Source organism: Bombus pyrosoma, linkage group LG11 (genome assembly GCF_014825855.1).
Source record: "Bombus pyrosoma isolate SC7728 linkage group LG11, ASM1482585v1, whole genome shotgun sequence".
Taxonomy (NCBI): Eukaryota; Metazoa; Arthropoda; class Insecta; order Hymenoptera; family Apidae; genus Bombus; species Bombus pyrosoma.
This window is the reverse complement of record NC_057780.1, coordinates 2,345,115-2,362,878: the sequence shown is the minus strand read 5'-3', so window position 1 is coordinate 2,362,878 and position 17,764 is coordinate 2,345,115. Positions and strand designations below refer to the sequence as shown.

At 32.0% G+C, this 17,764-nt stretch overlaps 4 protein-coding genes across 10 annotated transcripts; 3 read left to right on the top strand and 1 right to left on the bottom strand.

Moving 5' to 3' along the window:
• Nucleotides 1-123: 123 nt before the first annotated feature.
• On the bottom strand, nt 124-6,517 carry LOC122572650. Of its 5 annotated transcripts, none has more exons than XM_043737882.1 (5): nt 6,220-6,517; nt 5,504-5,687; nt 5,233-5,426; nt 1,189-3,333; nt 124-1,080 (listed from the first exon to the last, which is right to left on the bottom strand). In XM_043737882.1, exons 1-5 carry the CDS (start codon nt 6,398-6,400, stop codon nt 353-355), a joined length of 3,432 nt encoding a protein of 1,143 aa, XP_043593817.1. In that variant the 5' UTR covers nt 6,401-6,517; the 3' UTR covers nt 124-352. The 5 variants fall into 5 exon arrangements, with proteins under 5 accessions (XP_043593817.1, XP_043593818.1, XP_043593816.1 ...); XM_043737883.1 differs by having other exon boundaries at nt 124-1,617; nt 1,726-3,333; XM_043737881.1 differs by having other exon boundaries at nt 124-3,039; nt 3,124-3,333.
• LOC122572661 (carbohydrate sulfotransferase 9-like) lies at nt 3,285-5,214 on the top strand. Its single transcript, XM_043737908.1, has 5 exons — nt 3,285-3,519; nt 3,587-3,826; nt 3,904-4,223; nt 4,294-4,480; nt 4,559-5,214. The coding sequence occupies exons 2-5, from the start codon at nt 3,791-3,793 to the stop codon at nt 5,069-5,071; spliced, it is 1,056 nt and encodes a 351-aa protein (XP_043593843.1). The 5' UTR covers nt 3,285-3,519; nt 3,587-3,790; the 3' UTR covers nt 5,072-5,214.
• Nucleotides 6,518-6,710: 193 nt separating the features above from the next.
• Nucleotides 6,711-11,442, top strand: LOC122572651 (ubiquitin-protein ligase E3C). Of its 3 annotated transcripts, none has more exons than XM_043737887.1 (5): nt 6,711-7,112; nt 7,204-7,662; nt 7,748-8,283; nt 8,363-10,444; nt 10,508-10,648. In XM_043737887.1, the coding sequence occupies exons 2-4, from the start codon at nt 7,220-7,222 to the stop codon at nt 10,435-10,437; spliced, it is 3,054 nt and encodes a 1,017-aa protein (XP_043593822.1). In that variant the 5' UTR covers nt 6,711-7,112; nt 7,204-7,219; the 3' UTR covers nt 10,438-10,444; nt 10,508-10,648. The 3 variants fall into 3 exon arrangements, with proteins under 3 accessions (XP_043593822.1, XP_043593821.1, XP_043593820.1); XM_043737886.1 differs by having other exon boundaries at nt 6,713-7,112; nt 7,207-7,662; nt 8,363-10,404; nt 10,508-11,442; XM_043737885.1 differs by having other exon boundaries at nt 6,713-7,112; nt 8,363-10,404; nt 10,508-11,442.
• A 55-nt stretch (nt 11,443-11,497) lies between these two features.
• On the top strand, nt 11,498-17,560 carry LOC122572653 (muskelin). The gene is made up of 12 exons (XM_043737892.1): nt 11,498-11,734; nt 11,955-12,024; nt 12,209-12,351; nt 12,429-12,633; nt 12,735-12,927; nt 13,006-13,241; nt 13,303-13,583; nt 13,649-13,820; nt 13,892-14,092; nt 14,191-14,382; nt 14,460-14,702; nt 14,793-17,560. The coding sequence occupies exons 1-12, from the start codon at nt 11,646-11,648 to the stop codon at nt 15,033-15,035; spliced, it is 2,268 nt and encodes a 755-aa protein (XP_043593827.1). The 5' UTR covers nt 11,498-11,645; the 3' UTR covers nt 15,036-17,560.
• Nucleotides 17,561-17,764: the final 204 nt, after the last annotated feature.

Sequence of the window (17,764 nt, the reverse complement as noted above, 5' to 3'; positions counted from 1 at the left end):
ATATTACTCTGAAGAGTAACTTATTCCAATCTTATGAAAATATTAATGTGCATTACTTCACATCATTCAGTCGACTTGTAAACCTTAAAAACATTTTCATGTATTGCGTATCAAATTCGATTTCTGAATTATATGTATATACATTATTCTTATTTCCTCCTTCACTTCGATCGATTAAAATTAATCACGCGAGTACGGGAAAATGACATATTCTATGAAATAAAATTAAGTATCACTCTTGTAAAAACGTTTATCCTAACGAGCAACAATTAAGTACATTAATCGTATTAAATCACTATCGCAATTTTATTTTGGAACTATTAAAAATGTTATTTATTCTATGTAACTAATCTTATGCAGGTTTTTTCACAGTAGATCCACTAAAAGACTTTCTTTTATTCCATGTTAATAATTTCGGCGGCGATAAAACTTGCTCCAGAAATATATGTCTTCTTTCTTTCAAATTTAAATCGCTACCGCACAAAGACTTATCGTTTTCATAAATAAGGTCGATATTATCTCGATTTGAATGACACCTATCGTTCGAAGTGTTCTTTTCGTGACTTACTTTAAACGATGCGATAGGAGCTAAATTTTCTTTGTCGTACCTTGTACAATCGGATGACTTTTTTAAAATTACCGAGACATTTTTTTTCGATGCATCTAATTCCGAAGAGGCAGCGGATTGTCCAATTTTAATAGCATTATTCGGTGTAACAACGTAAACTAATTGCGACTTGGATTCAAATTTTTCTTTTAACAGAGAAAATTTTCGTTTCGGATAATTAATCGGTTTTTTACGTTTATCGTCAGACGGTTCTAATTTTTCCTCATTATTATTGGAATTCGACTTTGCCGATTGCATGCAAATATTTGGCATAGTGGCTGCCCGCGTAACATCCGTAGAATTCATATTCATGATATTAGAGGATACTGTCTCGGATAAATTATTATGTACAACCTTAACATTTTCAACAGGTACCAATGGACTCATTTCAACGTATAAATCGTTCTCCTTTGAATCGGATTCATCCTTTTGACGTGCGACAGAAGCTTGTTTTTGCAGCTTCGCTTTATTTCCTAAAATGGGTGAATCGGAAAGTATAGCATCTATCAAAGGCGTCTTCTTAATCGATTCTATCGTACAGTATTTAACTAAATCTTTGATAGTATCTATTTCGCATTTACCTCGAACAATCGATTCTGATTCGTCCAAACAATTAATGTAATTTCTGTTACACGTAGCGGAGTCATTTTTAAACAACGCTTTCGTCAGCTGCGCCTTCTTTATCAAATTTTTCGGATCAAAGTCTTCCCATTGACTACCCGTGGTATGATAGACATGCCTAGGAGAATTTTCCGCAGTATATTTCCTGATTTGATCTATCGTACTAACTAACGTACTAACCGAATCAGGACCGGGTTGGGTATATTCAAATTTTTCTTTCGTGGTAATTTCATCATGTTCCTCTAAGATGGTATCCAATGCGAACATTCCACCTTTATCATCTATTACCACCGGCTTCGCGATATACAGAGTGGGGTTTTGTTCGTCAATGTCAGAAATTCTTTTCGTAGAAATATCCTCATTGTATGTCGTTTTTAACTCTCGAGAATCTATCAAATCATATGTAAGTGTGTCGAGATAATCGTCTTGCTTCAGAATTCCTCTTAATAACGAACTCGCGCAAGTCGTGTCGGAAAATTCAGAACTGTAAGTAGTACCGGTAGTTGTACTTGTTAAAGTATCTCTTCTCCTGTCTCTGACAACGCTATCGTCATGGATGTAAGTTTCTATATCCGTATATCCTTTCCAACTACGAATACACCACGGTGGTCTAGCCACACCAAGAGGACAAACATTCTCATAGTCGTGGATCGAGGTAACACAACTCATCGTTTCATCCCTCTGCTGCAACTCCTTCGTCAATTTTTCTGTTTCCTCTGTTGCAATTTTCTCGCAAGTATCGTTAAAAATCGTTGGAGTTTCCAATCTCTCTCTTAACAATGTAATACTGTTAATATCCTCGCAAATATTACCACGAGAACATTCATCTAGTTTGTCGCGTTTCGTACTTACGTCCGGTACCAAATTTCTATTGGTCACAACCTTTTCCTGGACATCGTTCTCCATTTCAAGGATAAGCTGATTTGAGAAACAGATACCTCGTCTCTTTTGCAATGGAAGACAAGAATTTTGATCTTTTGTTGAAACATCTTTGTCTATATCTAATCCATGGGTCGTTGGCAAACAAATACCTCTGCGTTTCTGGCGATGAATATCTTTCTCATTGGAATCGTTACAATCGTTTTGAATTTCAAGATATTCGCAGGTATTGTCACCAGTTACGGAAAATGTATTTTTTTGTAAGCCGCTCGACGACATATTTTCGTCTTTCGAAATGTTGTGCGCCGACTCGCACTCCGAAATAAGGCAAATAGCAGTGGTTGCTGGTTCGCTTTCAATTTGACAGATTTGGTTGATAATACCATTTTCCGTACATTCCGAATTTTGTACGATATTAGTTAATAAGTACTGTTTATCCGTGGTGATTTCCTCGGAAGTAGCCCTCGGAGAATGATCAATAGAACAGGAGGACGACGCGAATGAATTGGGATAATACTGTTTGAAAGATCTAGGGGTGACAGCTTTGTTGATTACGGTCTTAGAGCTTTCATCGGTAGCTTTAGATATACCTCCGATTTTTGATGGGTGAAATTTTCCATAGTAGAACAACATGCTCGTCAAGCCGATAATCATTCCTCCAATTATTAAACCTGTCATTATCGCTATTTCTTCAGCTTTTATCGCATCTTTAAAACATAATACAAACACGACTAAAAAGACTATGTTTTCTATTACAATGACAGAGTAAAACACGAATACTCTATACCGAGATTTGCCTACACGTAAATTAAAAAAATCGAAGCAATAAATAAATCCTATAATACAATTATAAATACGCTCTTCCCATACAGTTGGGCAAAAGTCTGTGTTTTGGAGAAGTACCCAAATGGTCATAAAAAGCCAGTGGAATCCTGTAACATTCAGAGTGGAACACGAACTACGTGAAAGACATGAGTTTATTTTGAGCAATCTTGCTAGTTCGCTCTCATACTTACCAAGAAACAATAAAGACCATTCTTTTAAACAAATTACTGTTAAAACCAAAACAGCTATTCGGGATATCAGCATTCCAGCTCGCCAAAGACCTTGAAGAGTCAGTACTATCCATGTTGCTTCATTATGATCAGGATTTATTTTGTGCATAGCTTTTGTATATGTACTTATAGCCCAGCTCAATGAACAAAAGGAGACTACAGCGGATAAACCTATTTAATTATTTATTTTAAAATGTATTAAACATTGTTGATTTTTTTATTTTTAAGATAATTATCATTTGTATTTGCTCAAAGCTTTTAGTCAGTGACAGTGACAGTGGCAGTTATATTATTTTTAGCACTACAAACACCCACCCTACTGGGAGAAGAGAACATTATTTTTAAAGTTTCAGTGCTGTAAGTTCCCAAATAGAATGCTTAGATAGTAACTGTATAATTGGTTTCTAATAACGAAACATCTTAGAGTCTACAAGAAGATAGAATACTGACAATTATATCTATGCCACTGCCTTTGTTATCTATGGGGGCGGGTCAAAGGATGTGAAGATATGCAGCCATACAATATTAGTTTCTCTTCAAGTTCTTTAAATTCTAATACCTCTGTGTCTCAAAAGTATTATTATTTTAAACAATAACAGCGCATTTATATTATTTGAAAGTGAAATATATGTATGTTTTTACTAACATGTTCTCAGGACTACAAGTGAGTACTATTATCTATTTAATATAAATATTAAAATAATAAGCCATTTATATTATACATGAACTATTTTTCTACAGAGACAACTTATACTACTAAAGTTAGTTATGATATTTGTTATAATATTTATGTTGTTTATATTATTATTAAGTTTGCTGTGTAATTCATATTTACATGCAAGCAAACATGTAAAAATTGCAAATTATATCAGCAATGAAAATTATAAGCATAGTAATCTAATAAGCAATAAATCTACTATAGCCATGTTTTCAATAGAAGAGATGAGGAATATAAGAATGCAATTAAATTCTAGAAAAAATGAATTAGAACAATATTGTAAAATCATTGGTAGAACAAGCTCAAACTTAGACAATGTATTATCGAATATGATTATTGATACGTGAGTATCACATAATTTACTGCATCTATTACATTGTGAAGTGTAAATTTATTGAATTTATATTCTACAGAACACATGGATTATCATGGTGTCCTATATATAAAGCAGCAAGTTCTACTTGGATGAAGCACTTTGCTACACTTGGAGGTGTATTAACAGAATCAGCTATGGAATTGATTCGCAAAAATATTTTGCAGATTAATACTATTGTTAGAAAAGCATTTCCACGTGATCGAGATGTTAAAAAAGTGTATCAAGTATGTATAATATACAAAGAATACAAAGTAACAAAATATAATATACAAATATTTGAATGCCGAACATTCTTGTTGCAGAAGTTAAATATAACAACGAAATTTCTAATAGTGCGTCATCCATTTGAACGTTTAGTATCTGCATATAGGGATAAATTAGAACATATAGAAGGAAGAGATTATTATTATAAAAGATTTGGACGTCATATAGCACACAAATACCATCGCTATAGGAAACCAAATGAAACGAAATTAGAACCCACGTTTACTGAATTTCTTCGATTTATAGTGGAAGAAAAATATTTTGATGAACATTGGGCACCATTTATCGATACTTGTGAACCTTGTTTAATTCAGTATAATTACATTTTAAAATTTGATACTTTTGATAGAGATCAAAAGTTCTTAATACAAGAATTAGGTTTAAATGAATACCTGTACGAAAAAAATGACTTGAAAAATATAAATCCACGTGGAGTTACCACTACTACTTTAGTTAAACAATACATGCAAAATGTTCCTAGATCATTGCTCGATGAAATTAACAAAGTTTATGAAAATGATTTTAAACTTTTTTCCTATTTACCCATATAATATCTCAAGATATTTAAGAGTAACAGTAGAAACAAAAGCATAATAAATCTAAAAGTTACATTTAATTCTTTTTAATACAATTTAAGCAATAATAATCTCTGCCATAGAATTAACAGTTTTTAAATTTTTTGGATTAAGATAACTGTTTTATTTGTTCTTACTTGTCCATAATGGTGTATAACGTAATACTGCCATGATATACAGTTGCAATATTAATTGTGGAGCAGCCCCCATAAATGACTCAAATAAATGCAACATACATATATCACTTTCCTGTCTATATACCCAATTTTTATCCTTCACAAATCGTTTGTTCCTTAATGAATATATTGTGGAGTAAAGTAAAATTAAATACCTAAAAATAAAATTATTCACCCTATCAGAAAAAACACAACTAACTGCTGGCTGATAAAAACAAACTTAACACAATACCTGTGTAATACTCCCAAGAATAAAAAATGTAATAACCAATGTATGTTCTTAATGGAACCATCGCTGTGATACCATCTCAGACTAAATATTTGAATAACACCTGCAGGTAAAATTGTAAAGCTCAAAGCAAAGCATCCCCAAACAAACTCCCCTTGTAAAAAGTATTCCATAAATACAATACTATCTATAACAAAAATTTTGTTTCATGGTAACTATTATATATTTTTTATGTGTATATCAAAATATTAAACATATCTTCTATCACTTATTTTATTGTTTCAAAAAACACAACTTCATTTTTATGTTTCAAATGTATATATTTTTCACTTATGTAAAAATTAAAAAGTTTCAGTTATCATGTAATATAAATGATTTTAAGAAAGATCATTCAGTCCAAGCTTATACTCATTATATACTATACCCCAAGTATAAAAGAAATATACAGAACTTATAGATAATTTTAAGATGTAATTTTTATCTTACATTGTTATAATTATGTCATTAAAAAAATATATACAAATACAATGAATATATACTAAATTATTGCAGTTGTAATATTCAGGTTTAAATATAGAGACCGTATTAAACATACATCGATTCAATAATTATCCTTTATATCTATTGAAATATATTCTTTAATAAATTGTACTATTCTTCATACAAAGAAAGACATTTCATTACAAGGAATACGGAGTAAACATTCATTCTTTGTTCACCTGTTGCTATATCGATGAAAAAAAAACTGACAGAAGTTAAGTAGTAAAATAAGTCTAACAATCTAAATTGATAACATTCTATTTCCCTGTGTAATGTTATTATCGATACATTTTTGTTCACAGTTTCATAGCACGAAACATTATCATGTTTTAACTCTGCCGCCGCCATCTTCCCGGCCATTCTTGATTTAATTTTACACAACAAATGAAACGCGTTCCGAAATCAGCCACATACTTTCCACTTTTTCTTTACTTAAAATTCTTTATGTCATTAAGTACGGTATATTTTAAGTTATTAAGTATCTTTTCAAGTATGTTATCAAGTTATTCCTTCGAAAAACAGAATTGAATATGCAGAGTTAGCTTGATTCATCGAAGGAAAATCATGGACATATACAGGCATAAATTTTACAACACATTGCACGCAAAACCTGCATATACACACACGCAGGCGCATATAATATCTACGATTTTCAACATGTCGGTGAAATAAAATATGGCGAGTATTTGATGACTAGACGTATACGTACGATCTGGTGCTAGTTGCTTTTTGCTGACACTTTCACAAAATAAATGTTCTTCCGAGAATATGCCCATAGTTTAATTTTCAACGTAAATTGTACAGCAATATAAATCGAGAAAAGTAGTAACTATTGTACATCTTAACCTTATAGAGCAAAAAAATTTTAACTCTATATAAATTAGAATTTTGAACAAAACCGGCGATGCCATTAATTTTAAAATCACATTAACTATTGTCGAGAATACAAAGATAAATGACAATATTTTTCAATTATTAAGAAATGATACTTTTCTGCAAAATATTTATGTTTGGAATATATCAGAAAGGCTTGTGAATCATTGAGTAAAACTGTCATCAACTTTGCCACATTGTAAGTACTGAAAAAATTATTGCTCATTCTCAAATATATTCAATTACAGAAAAAACTGTTAATTGGTATTGTTATTATTCTTTTTCAAAAGAAGGAATAGGAATGTTATGCTATTAAAAAGAAATCGAAACATCATGTACAGTTTTGAAGGAGATTACAGACGTAAACCACAGCAAAATTTAGCAGGTGCAAGTAGAAGAGATGAGAAGTCAGTTCTGTTGCAGCATGCACAGTTAGAACGTTTAAAACGAGAACAACAGCGTAAAAGACATAATGCAGCACTGAAGATTCAGGCACTTATACGTGGTTTCATAGTAAGGAAGCATATGAAAATAATTAAACGAAAAGAATTTGATGAAGAACAACAAATAAGTAGTCGTAGAAATTTAAATTTAGATGAGTTAACAATATATTTCCAAAAGTTATTGTTCTTTTATAATCACACCTTGGATGCTAGCAGACTAGTTTGGATACTTCAACATTTTCTGAAACACCAACAAGAAATCAAACAGAAATGCGTGAATTGTCCAGAATGGCTATGGAGATTAAGGTAGGTTGTACAGCAAAAAACATGACATAGTAAGTGTTGCCTATTGTTTAAAAACGTGAATAAAATGTATGTCATATATATACAGATGGATTCTTCGCATGTGTATGCAACATAACTCAGAAGCTTTAATGAATGGAGCTTATTCATTGGCTATACCATTAAGAGCATTAGAAACATTTACAAGTCGAGAAGATGCAGAAAAAGTCCTACATGAAAATAGTTATAAATATCTAGGAAATATCTTTATTTATTTGATAAAACATAAATATTTTGATCAATTAAGAAAATTAATAGATAATAAAGTCCCATCTATGTTAGAACCAACCTCTGTTGCACCAACACCAATTTCAAAATGTTTACTGGACATGATTAAACGACCATTAGATTTAATTTCTTTTTTAGAACATGAAGACAATTTCTCTATGCTTGTTTTACAAGAACTTTGTAAAAGTATATTATCTTCTAAAATATCTGATCCAATAAGAATGTTTATCATTCCATCATTATCCGAATTTGTAGAGTTTCCATATAATCAACTAATAAAATGTATCGATAGAATTGAACTAGAACCAACAATAAGTTTACTTTATTCCATTTTATCTCTGGAATCAAATCGAATTTGTAAGTATACAAAATAATCGACAGTACAATTAATGAAAATAGAAAAGAACATTAATTAATGAAATTTCCTTTATTACAGCAACATGCAAATCTAAAGATGTTGTTATTAATTATTTACAAGTTCTTGCATCTATGAGCTCAACTATAATACCATTAATTGTCGAAGAAAACATAGAACAAGGAAGTGATTCGGACTCTGAATCTACTGCAAATATGATTGATCAGGATCAAGCCGATATTTTACACGAATGTATAGAAATGCTGAATGAAGAGCAACGTGTTCAAGGAATACTCTTAGCGGTAGATCGAAGCAAAGATCCAGCTATATTGCAACCATTGTGCCAACTCTGTCACCATTTGCTAATTACTGACAAATTAGCCATTCATAAGTATAAACTATTATATATGCTCGCTTTTAAGCCAGCATTTTTAAAGAATTTATGGTCTGCTCTATTATCGGCTTGTCAAATGTCCCTATTTGGTGGAGCAACCCCTCTCTTACAAATCATATCACGGGGAATTGGTCTTTCTACAGAAGATACGAAAAAAATAGTTCCACTGTTAGCTGTATTTTGTTCACTATTTAGTTTACTTATAGCAACGTTACACGACACGGAATTTTTCATTCAAGATCAATCTTTAGACATTAACGGACAACAAACGATGCCGTTTACTACTTCAGAACTGGTATTGCTGTCAAGTCATTTAAAAGGCGTTTGCTTAGGTTTGGTAGAGCTTGCATTTCCTGATAGTCGGCCGACCGTACGAGACGATTATAAGAGAGCTGTTCTTGGTCCTTCATGTTCTCTGCAAAACCAACAGGACACGCAAATGTGGACGCATTTGTTCAAAGTAACAGTCGGCTTATTACGCCAGCTGCATATGCGAGACTTAAGACGGCAATTTTGTCCAGAAGGGCACTGGATAGCTTCGAATATTGTAATACCAATTGATAAACCTCAAGATTTCACATTTCGCAGACGTAGATTGAGAGGGTATATTCCCTTTCAAGGATTACGAGTGTTCACCCGAGAAGACTTAGAAGAAGGGCCACCTCTTTCCGCAAAGGAAGTTCGAACGTTGACACTCCTTCGCGAAATACCATTTGTTGTGCCGTTTAATAATCGAGTAGTGGCATTTCAATCGCTGATTTATCGAGATAAAACGGAACAACAAGGTGAACTGACGCACTTCATGCAAGGACCGTCGATACAAATATCGGTAAGAAGAAACTACCTCTACGAGGATGCGTTTGAGAAATTGTCACCGGAAAATGAGCCAGAATTGCGATTAAAAATGCGTGTACAGCTTTTTAATACAGCTGGTTTAGAAGAAGCTGGTGTAGACGGTGGTGGTCTGTTTAGAGAATTTTTATCGGAATTGTTAAAAACAAGCTTCGACCCTAACAGAGGCTTTTTCAGGCTTACCAAGGATAATATGCTGTATCCAAATCCTACAGTACAATTATTGGTTGACGATTTCCCGAAGCATTATTATTTTATCGGTAGAATTCTTGGAAAAGCTTTGTACGAGAATTTATTAGTCGAACTTCCGTTCGCAGAATTTTTTCTATCAAAGATCGTTGGACGTCAGTCAGATGTTGATGTTCATCATTTAGCTTCCTTAGATCCGATTATGTATAGGAACCTTTTGTACCTAAAAAGTTACAAAGGCGATGTTGCGGATCTTGGTTTGGATTTTACTGTATTATCGGATGAACTCGGTGAAAGACGAATCGATGAATTAAAACCAGGCGGTGCTAATATTCCTGTTACAAATCATAATCGTATCGAATATATTCATTTGATGGCCGATTATAAGTTAAATAAGCAGATTAGAGCGCAATGTTATGCATTCAAACAAGGTATAGGTAGTGTGATTCCCTTGGATTGGCTTCAAATGTTTAATAATAAGGAGCTGCAAGTTTTGATATCGGGCGCACAAATCCCGGTCGATGTGAACGACTTAAAATTGCATACTAACTACACAGGAGGATATGCCCCTGATCATCCGACAATCATTGCATTTTGGAAAGTTGTTAATGAATTTAACGACCAGCAAAAAGGACAGTTACTCAAATTCGTTACGAGCTGCAGTCGACCGCCTTTACTTGGATTTAAGGTACAAAGCGGTTATTTCTTTTTTGATGACTAATCGATAGGTACGTGTATATGTATATAAATAGATGGATATACATATAAATATATGTTGATTTTTTTTCTAGGAACTTGATCCGCCTTTTTGTATTCAACATGCCGGCAGTGTTGATCGCTTGCCGACTTCCAGTACCTGTATGAATCTGTTAAAGCTACCAGAATTTCCAGATGAGAAAACTCTACGCGAAAAACTTTTATATGCAATACAAGCTGGTGCAGGTTTCGAATTGAGTTAAGCTCAATTTTTTCCTAATTTTAAGCAAATCCTTTTAGTTAAACCGATGATACCTGATTGTATATAAATTGTAAACGTAATTAACATTAAGCACGTACTTTGAAACGAACTACGAATGCAAAAGTTGTCATAACTCATTAATGGATAGGTGATTTGATGTTAATTAAGTGCTTTAAATATAATGTGTTTATTTATAACAGCGGGTAAGGACAAAACAGATTTCATTTGAACCATTTTTTCGCCCGCCAGAGGGCAGAATAATTTGAGAAATCTTCGTCGGATCAGGCAATAAACATATAACATTGTAAGGAGGGGCCAATTAATTAGCTGTAACGTCTGTTAAGGAGACAACTACCAGTACAGTGAACGAACATGTATTGTTTGTAAAAATACGTTACATTACCCTACAGGATATATACCAACTTATGTGCATATATATACATCCATATATACGCACACATATATGCATAGATAGATATATATACACACACACATACAACACATATTTCATTTGTTATAACTTTTCTGCCCTTGGCCTATAACTGTAAATTGTGTATATTTTTTGTATTCTATCATAATTACCGGCAACTATATATCAATATTAAATATACATGAGAGAATAGAATATATGTATTTATGAATTCGTTAATTTAGTGTAAATAACGAAAAGTCCTGAAGCGTTATATCTACATTTATTACAAATATGTAATTTGGATTTTACAAATAGTGTTCTATGTTTTAATAAAGGTTGTACACAAATAGAGAATAGACTGTCTTAAAATATTAAAAATTTTAACCGAAATTTATTTAAATGAAACTTAATTACAATTAACTGCAAAATTAAATTATACATTAAGGACATTAAATAGCTCATCGGGTCATGTTTTCATACAGCATTCGTCCTTAGATATGTATCTATAAAAATGGTACACATATGTATTTAGTGTTAAAGCTTATGTCATTTGTGTAACATGGCGTCCAACGAGAGTAGCAATTTTCAAAAAGTTTTGGAGTTCAAAATTTATAAATGCTCCAGTTTTTCTTCATCCTATGTGCCAGAGTAAGTACTTTACTAGTATTTAAACGGTTTTCCTTTGAATACATTTCGTAATTATAAAACAAAAATCAGTTATTACATGGTAATGATTCTCTAACCTAAAACGACGGTTATGTTGAACGATAAGAACCACTATATCTGAAATTATGAAATGAATATTTGCATTAATTACGCCGGATTTTTCGCCAAGTATTAAAATAATATTTTCTTTTTCTTTTTTTAGAAATATCCTTGTAGATAAACCATCAGATCAGACATCGCGCTGGTCTTCCGATATTGACACTTATCCACAGGTAAACATTGCTTAAAAATAACACGATTTATAATCAAAAGGTTGAAAACGTTGTTGCGAAATTTATAGAGATATTCAAATTACGAGTCTTTCTTTAATTACGTCAAAAAAATATTCGTTATTTTATGCCGCTGAAACTAATATTCCATAATAAATGTGTACAATAGATAATTTGGATTTTTCAGTTTCTTATATTGAAATTGCGATTTCCCTCGATCGTGAAAACAATTACATTTGGTAAATACGAGAAAACACATGTATGTAACATAAAAAAGTTCAAGATATATGGCAGTTTAGAGCCACAAAACATGATGGAACTTCTAGAAAAGTAAGTGTTGAACTTGCAATAGAAAGGAATAATTTTAGGTGTATTTATATATTGTTAATCTTTACTATCTTTTTCAGTGGTTTAAAAAATGATTCAATATCAGAAACTTTTGATTTGAAGCATGTATTAGGAAATGAACAAAATTATTTTCCAGTTAGATACATAAAGATTGTTCCATTGCAATCGTGGGGTCCTAGTTTTAATTTCTCTATTTGGCATGTACAACTAACTGGTACTGATGATGTTAACATTGTAAAACCTAGTATCGAATGGTTTAGTGTGGTAAATATATAACAATATTTAACTAAATGATAATGTTTCTTATGACAATATGTTTATGTTTTAAGTATTCTACATACTTGTTCTATACGAATATATTACAGTATCGCCAAAAAGAAGTTATAAGGCTGTGTATGAAACACTTTAGAAAGCTAGAGCAGTCCGAAATTGTAGAAACATTGCAAAGAGTTACCGGTGTTCCACTTGAAGACTCTAGATTGACCGGATTATATGATTTATTAGTTACAAAAGGTGACCACTTACAAGCTGAATGCTTCATAAGTAATGCTGTAATGAGTGAGTATTTTTCTCCTTTATTCATTGTTTTATAATATTCTGGCACAATCTTAGAAAGTAATATGATTTATAATACAGTGGGTCTTTTAAATGACTATATCAATGCTCAGACTTATAGAGCAGTTTGGACTAAGTTATCATTCAATGATGGTAAACCAGGAATGAGAGGAGGCCACCAAATGGTGCTTGATCCAACTGCAGAACTTCTATATCTTTTTGGGGGGTGGGATGGCAATCAAGACCTTTCAGATTTGTGGGTGTATAATATAGCTTCTAACAGATGGACCATTATATGTAAAGATACAGAAGCTGTGGTAAGTTGTCAAAAGAAAATATATATTATTCTCGATAGAGAATTTAAATGTTAAATTATAGGGTGGTCCAAGCGCAAGATCTTGCCATAAAATGTGCCTTGACCCAGATCGCAGGCAACTGTTTACTCTTGGTAAATACTTGGATGCAGAATATAGAACGCCAGAAAATTTGAAGAGTGATTTTTTTGTATATGATATTGAATCGAACAAATGGACACAAATATCAGAAGATACGTTCGCCGTAGGAGGACCTCAATTAATTTTCGATCATCAAATGTCTATGGATGTTGAAAAACGGACAATTTACATATTTGGCGGTCGTGTTCTTGTATCCCCAACATGGTAAGTAAAACAACAGCTGCAACTGTATCAGTTGGCGTTCTAATATGTTCATTTATAATCTACAGTTCCGAAGATCACGTTATGGTGTCAAGTTCAACTGAACCCATTTTTTCTGGATTGTATTCTTATCATGTACCAACTGGTACCTGGAACAAACTTGCCTGTGACATTGCAAGACCATGTCCTAATGCACCAACTATTAGATCTAGAGCTGGTCATTCTATGTTGTTTCATCCTGTATGTATGCATAATATCGTACGATGTATATCATGGATGGAACATAATTGAAAAATTTCATCCTCTTGCAGGGATTGCGGAGATTATATATCTTCGCAGGTCAGAGAGGTAAAGAGGATCTTAGCGATTTTTTTACGTACGAAGTTGATACAAATCATATTGAACACATATTTAACGATTTCGGTGCTAAAGACTCAAATCATGTTCCGGCGGCTGGATTTACGCAAAGAGCCACTATCGACCCTGAATTGGGAGAAATATATGTTTTATCGGTTTGTATCATATAATTATTTTTGTTAATCATATCCATAATACAAACAACACTCATTAACAGTAGTATTTGAATTCTTTTCTATTCCTATTTATTCAGGGCTTAAGTAAAGACAAAGGTAAAAGATTTGATAGTGTTCAAAATTCTTTTTGGGTGTACAGTATTAAGAACAATAAATGGTCTTGCATTTATCGAAATGACAATGTTGGGGAGAAATATTGGAGTAAAATGCAAGATTATGAACCATGTCCACGATATGCACATCAATTGGTTTATGATCACGTAAAGAAGGTTTGTTATATATTATTTATAAGAATTTGTTTTGTTTGTGCAGTATACAACAATAACGTTACGTAATATATTATTAGGTTCACTTTTTATTTGGAGGGAACCCTGGTAGATCCTGTCTTCCAAATTTACGTCTCGATGATTTTTGGCAATTAAAATTATGCAGACCGTCTCATGAACAAATCCTAAAGAGATGCAAACTACTTATTAGAAAGCACAAATTCAAAGAGCTAGCTTTGAACAATAGCGTCGAAGCACTCGAATATTTACAGACCAAAGTATCGGAAATTATTGATCATAACGATGTGGAACAAACGAAAGAGGTAGTAGCATTTTTTTAATCAGTAACGAATGAATACTGAATACTCCTTGCCAATGTTGCCTTTTCAAATGTATGCATTTCTTCGTTACAGTTTCAATTGTTAACATCCCTTCTATTCAGAGAACAAAACTCCTTGTTAGGAGAAGCCACAAATTCAAATAGTTCAGACGCCGTATTAGGAAATTTAATTAACATGGATACATCGTCGTTATGTTATTCGACTACGCGCGATATTCATAGTTTGAGAACTGAATTATACGATAAACTGACAGAATTTTTTCCTGAGTCATCGACACAACCCCGTGCTAATTTGATCGATCTTTTACCGTTGTGATCCAGCAATAATTAAAATTTAATTAAGGATATTTCGAAATGTAAAGCAGAGAGATTCTTTTCATTTTCGTGTAAAGACATTTACTATGATATCAAACGAATTTTATCTTTAAAAGAGGAACGTTATTTTTATAGCGTAATTCTTTGTATCATTTTAAAAGGAAAAGAATTCTCATAAAGCATGCAGCCTTCCCCTAACATATAAATACACAACTTCATTTCTTTTACATAAAGGATAATTTTTTTGGAAAGAAAAAAAGAAAAAAAGCATATGTCGATATATATTTCACCGTGATGCACTTAAGCGAGGAGTTAAATTATAACAAAAATTTATCCTTTACATCTTTTTCTTATTGAGTTTTCGTTTACATTGGACTGTTCTAGCTGTTTTTACTACATGTAAATTTGTTAAATTTATTTGTTAATTTTATTTCATAGAATGCGATTAATAAGTATCATAATTATTCACCCAAGTACTGTTACACATTGTTCAAATCGGTTCTCACTATTAACAAATCGGAATTATCTTGTCGATATATATTAACCATGTGTCTACAAACAACTATCATTCTTAAAGCAATTAAAAATTGACTATTTTTTAAATTTCTTTTTTATCCAATGTGTATATACTGAAGGGATGCTTTACAAACTCGAACGAAAACTCGTTAAACGTTGTAACGTTAATGAGAAATTGCAACATAAGTGCAACAAATAGGCGACGCATTAAAAAATGTATATTCTTCTATTTTTATGGCTTCGCTTTGTTCGCCATTTAAAATATTTTATACAATGTATTGTTATTGAAGCATCATCTGTACATCATGCGAAATAGGTCAAACTAGCATTACCATTTATATTCATAATAAGAATTTACTATACATATTTCACGATAAATGTTATAAAGCTTAGTATATAATAGTAAACTGTTATAAAGCATGGAGCTTTCTATGCATACTATGTATATCTGCAATATGTTTTATTATACTCTATGTTTGTATTATTGCTACATCGCTATTTAAATAATCAGTTATCATGAAGAAGACGCGCCAGCATATTTGCTTGTGATAGAATTGGTATAAAAAGCATTACTTTTGTTTTCGCGATCTTGTATATATTCTATGACCATAAAAAGTAATAGCTAAAGCTACCATTATTGTTAATCTTTTTGTATTATAAATGTTATTCAATGACATGCGCGGAACATCTTGTACATAGTATTGCTTTATCGGTGTATTTGTCTGAGCAATTATTTGTAGCATTATAAGATACGAACAGCGAAAATGTGATTATAGTGAACGTTATTAATTATTCGAGATACATGTACGAGAAGGTGTTTCTCTTAAGCGTATCTTTGTATATAACTTTGTGCGCTAGAGAATGAAACGATTGTACAATTCGGTTATAGGATAAGAAGTAGTGGATCTATACGACGAACATTAGAATAACATAACAAGGAGAAAAGATGCGAAATTTTTTTAAAAATATTTCATTGTTACAATCTTTCTCTGCGATTTTCAACGAAAACAGGACAAAATAATTTTTGGCAGAGAATCTGTTATAATTATTGGTTTAGTTAAGCGTGACTCTGGCATGTGTGCGCAGTGCAAGTATCTTCGATGTTTATCAGCTATCGTCGAAATCTATTTTATACGCGATCGTGAAAGTTACGTTGGTATTCGAAGATACGTTGCGTATACACGTTCAACAAATGAAAAACATTACTTCCACGATGTTATGCATATATATCAAGATAGTAAATATCAGATTTGTCTCAGGATTTTATCTGATCGTTTTATTATAAAATTCGACAAGAACGTTGAGTAGAATTCTAAAGACGTGATATTCGAAGTTCTAGTCAACTAATATACGATTATGGGGGAAAAAAAATAATCACCATTCGATATTTACAGATGAAACGATAAAAGTATAATTTATAATGATTAAGAATCATAATCATATTGTCATGTAATTTTTCTGGTTTCATCTTGTTCGTATAACCTATCCGTTTCTAGCGATAATTCGACGTTGCCTTTACTCAAAAGAAAGATAGTTATTTCAGAATTTTAGAGGATCAAACTGTCAACACGTGATATAGACAAAGATTAGTGGGAAACCCTCATTCAAATGTCTTTTGTAAATTTATGGGCGGAATTCCTACTAAACAGAGAGATATCTGAAAATTTTGCCTTCTTTTTAGCATATCTTTACCAATGAGAACATATTATTTTTAACATATATTTTTATTCTATTCGAACAAAGTATATGATATAATATATAACACGTGGACAGTTTGATCTTCAAATTCCATTTTCAAAAAGCACCTTTTACTTGTTTCTTATCTTCGATCATCTGTTCTATTTTTCTTTTTCGTACATTTAAATATAATCATTTCATTGCCAATGATTACGTGCATTTATTTGAAATCGTTATTGTTTTTTAAACAGTACTAATTGTAAGATAAAAACGAACTCGTGTCACATATGTGTACATATAAAATAAAAAAGGTGAACTTTTTTGCAAGAATTACTTAAGCGTAATAATTTGAATCGCTACATGAGCATTTATAATTTGCGATAAATAACTTCCGGCAAGTTCAAAAACAAGTGGCGATATTCAACGTCGATTTTCAATTCTACGGTTTGATAATCCATTCTCGCGTGGATGCGAGTACAAAAGGGAAATTTATTCAGAAAGAAAAAAAAAGAAAGAAACAAACCATCTAGAGAAAAA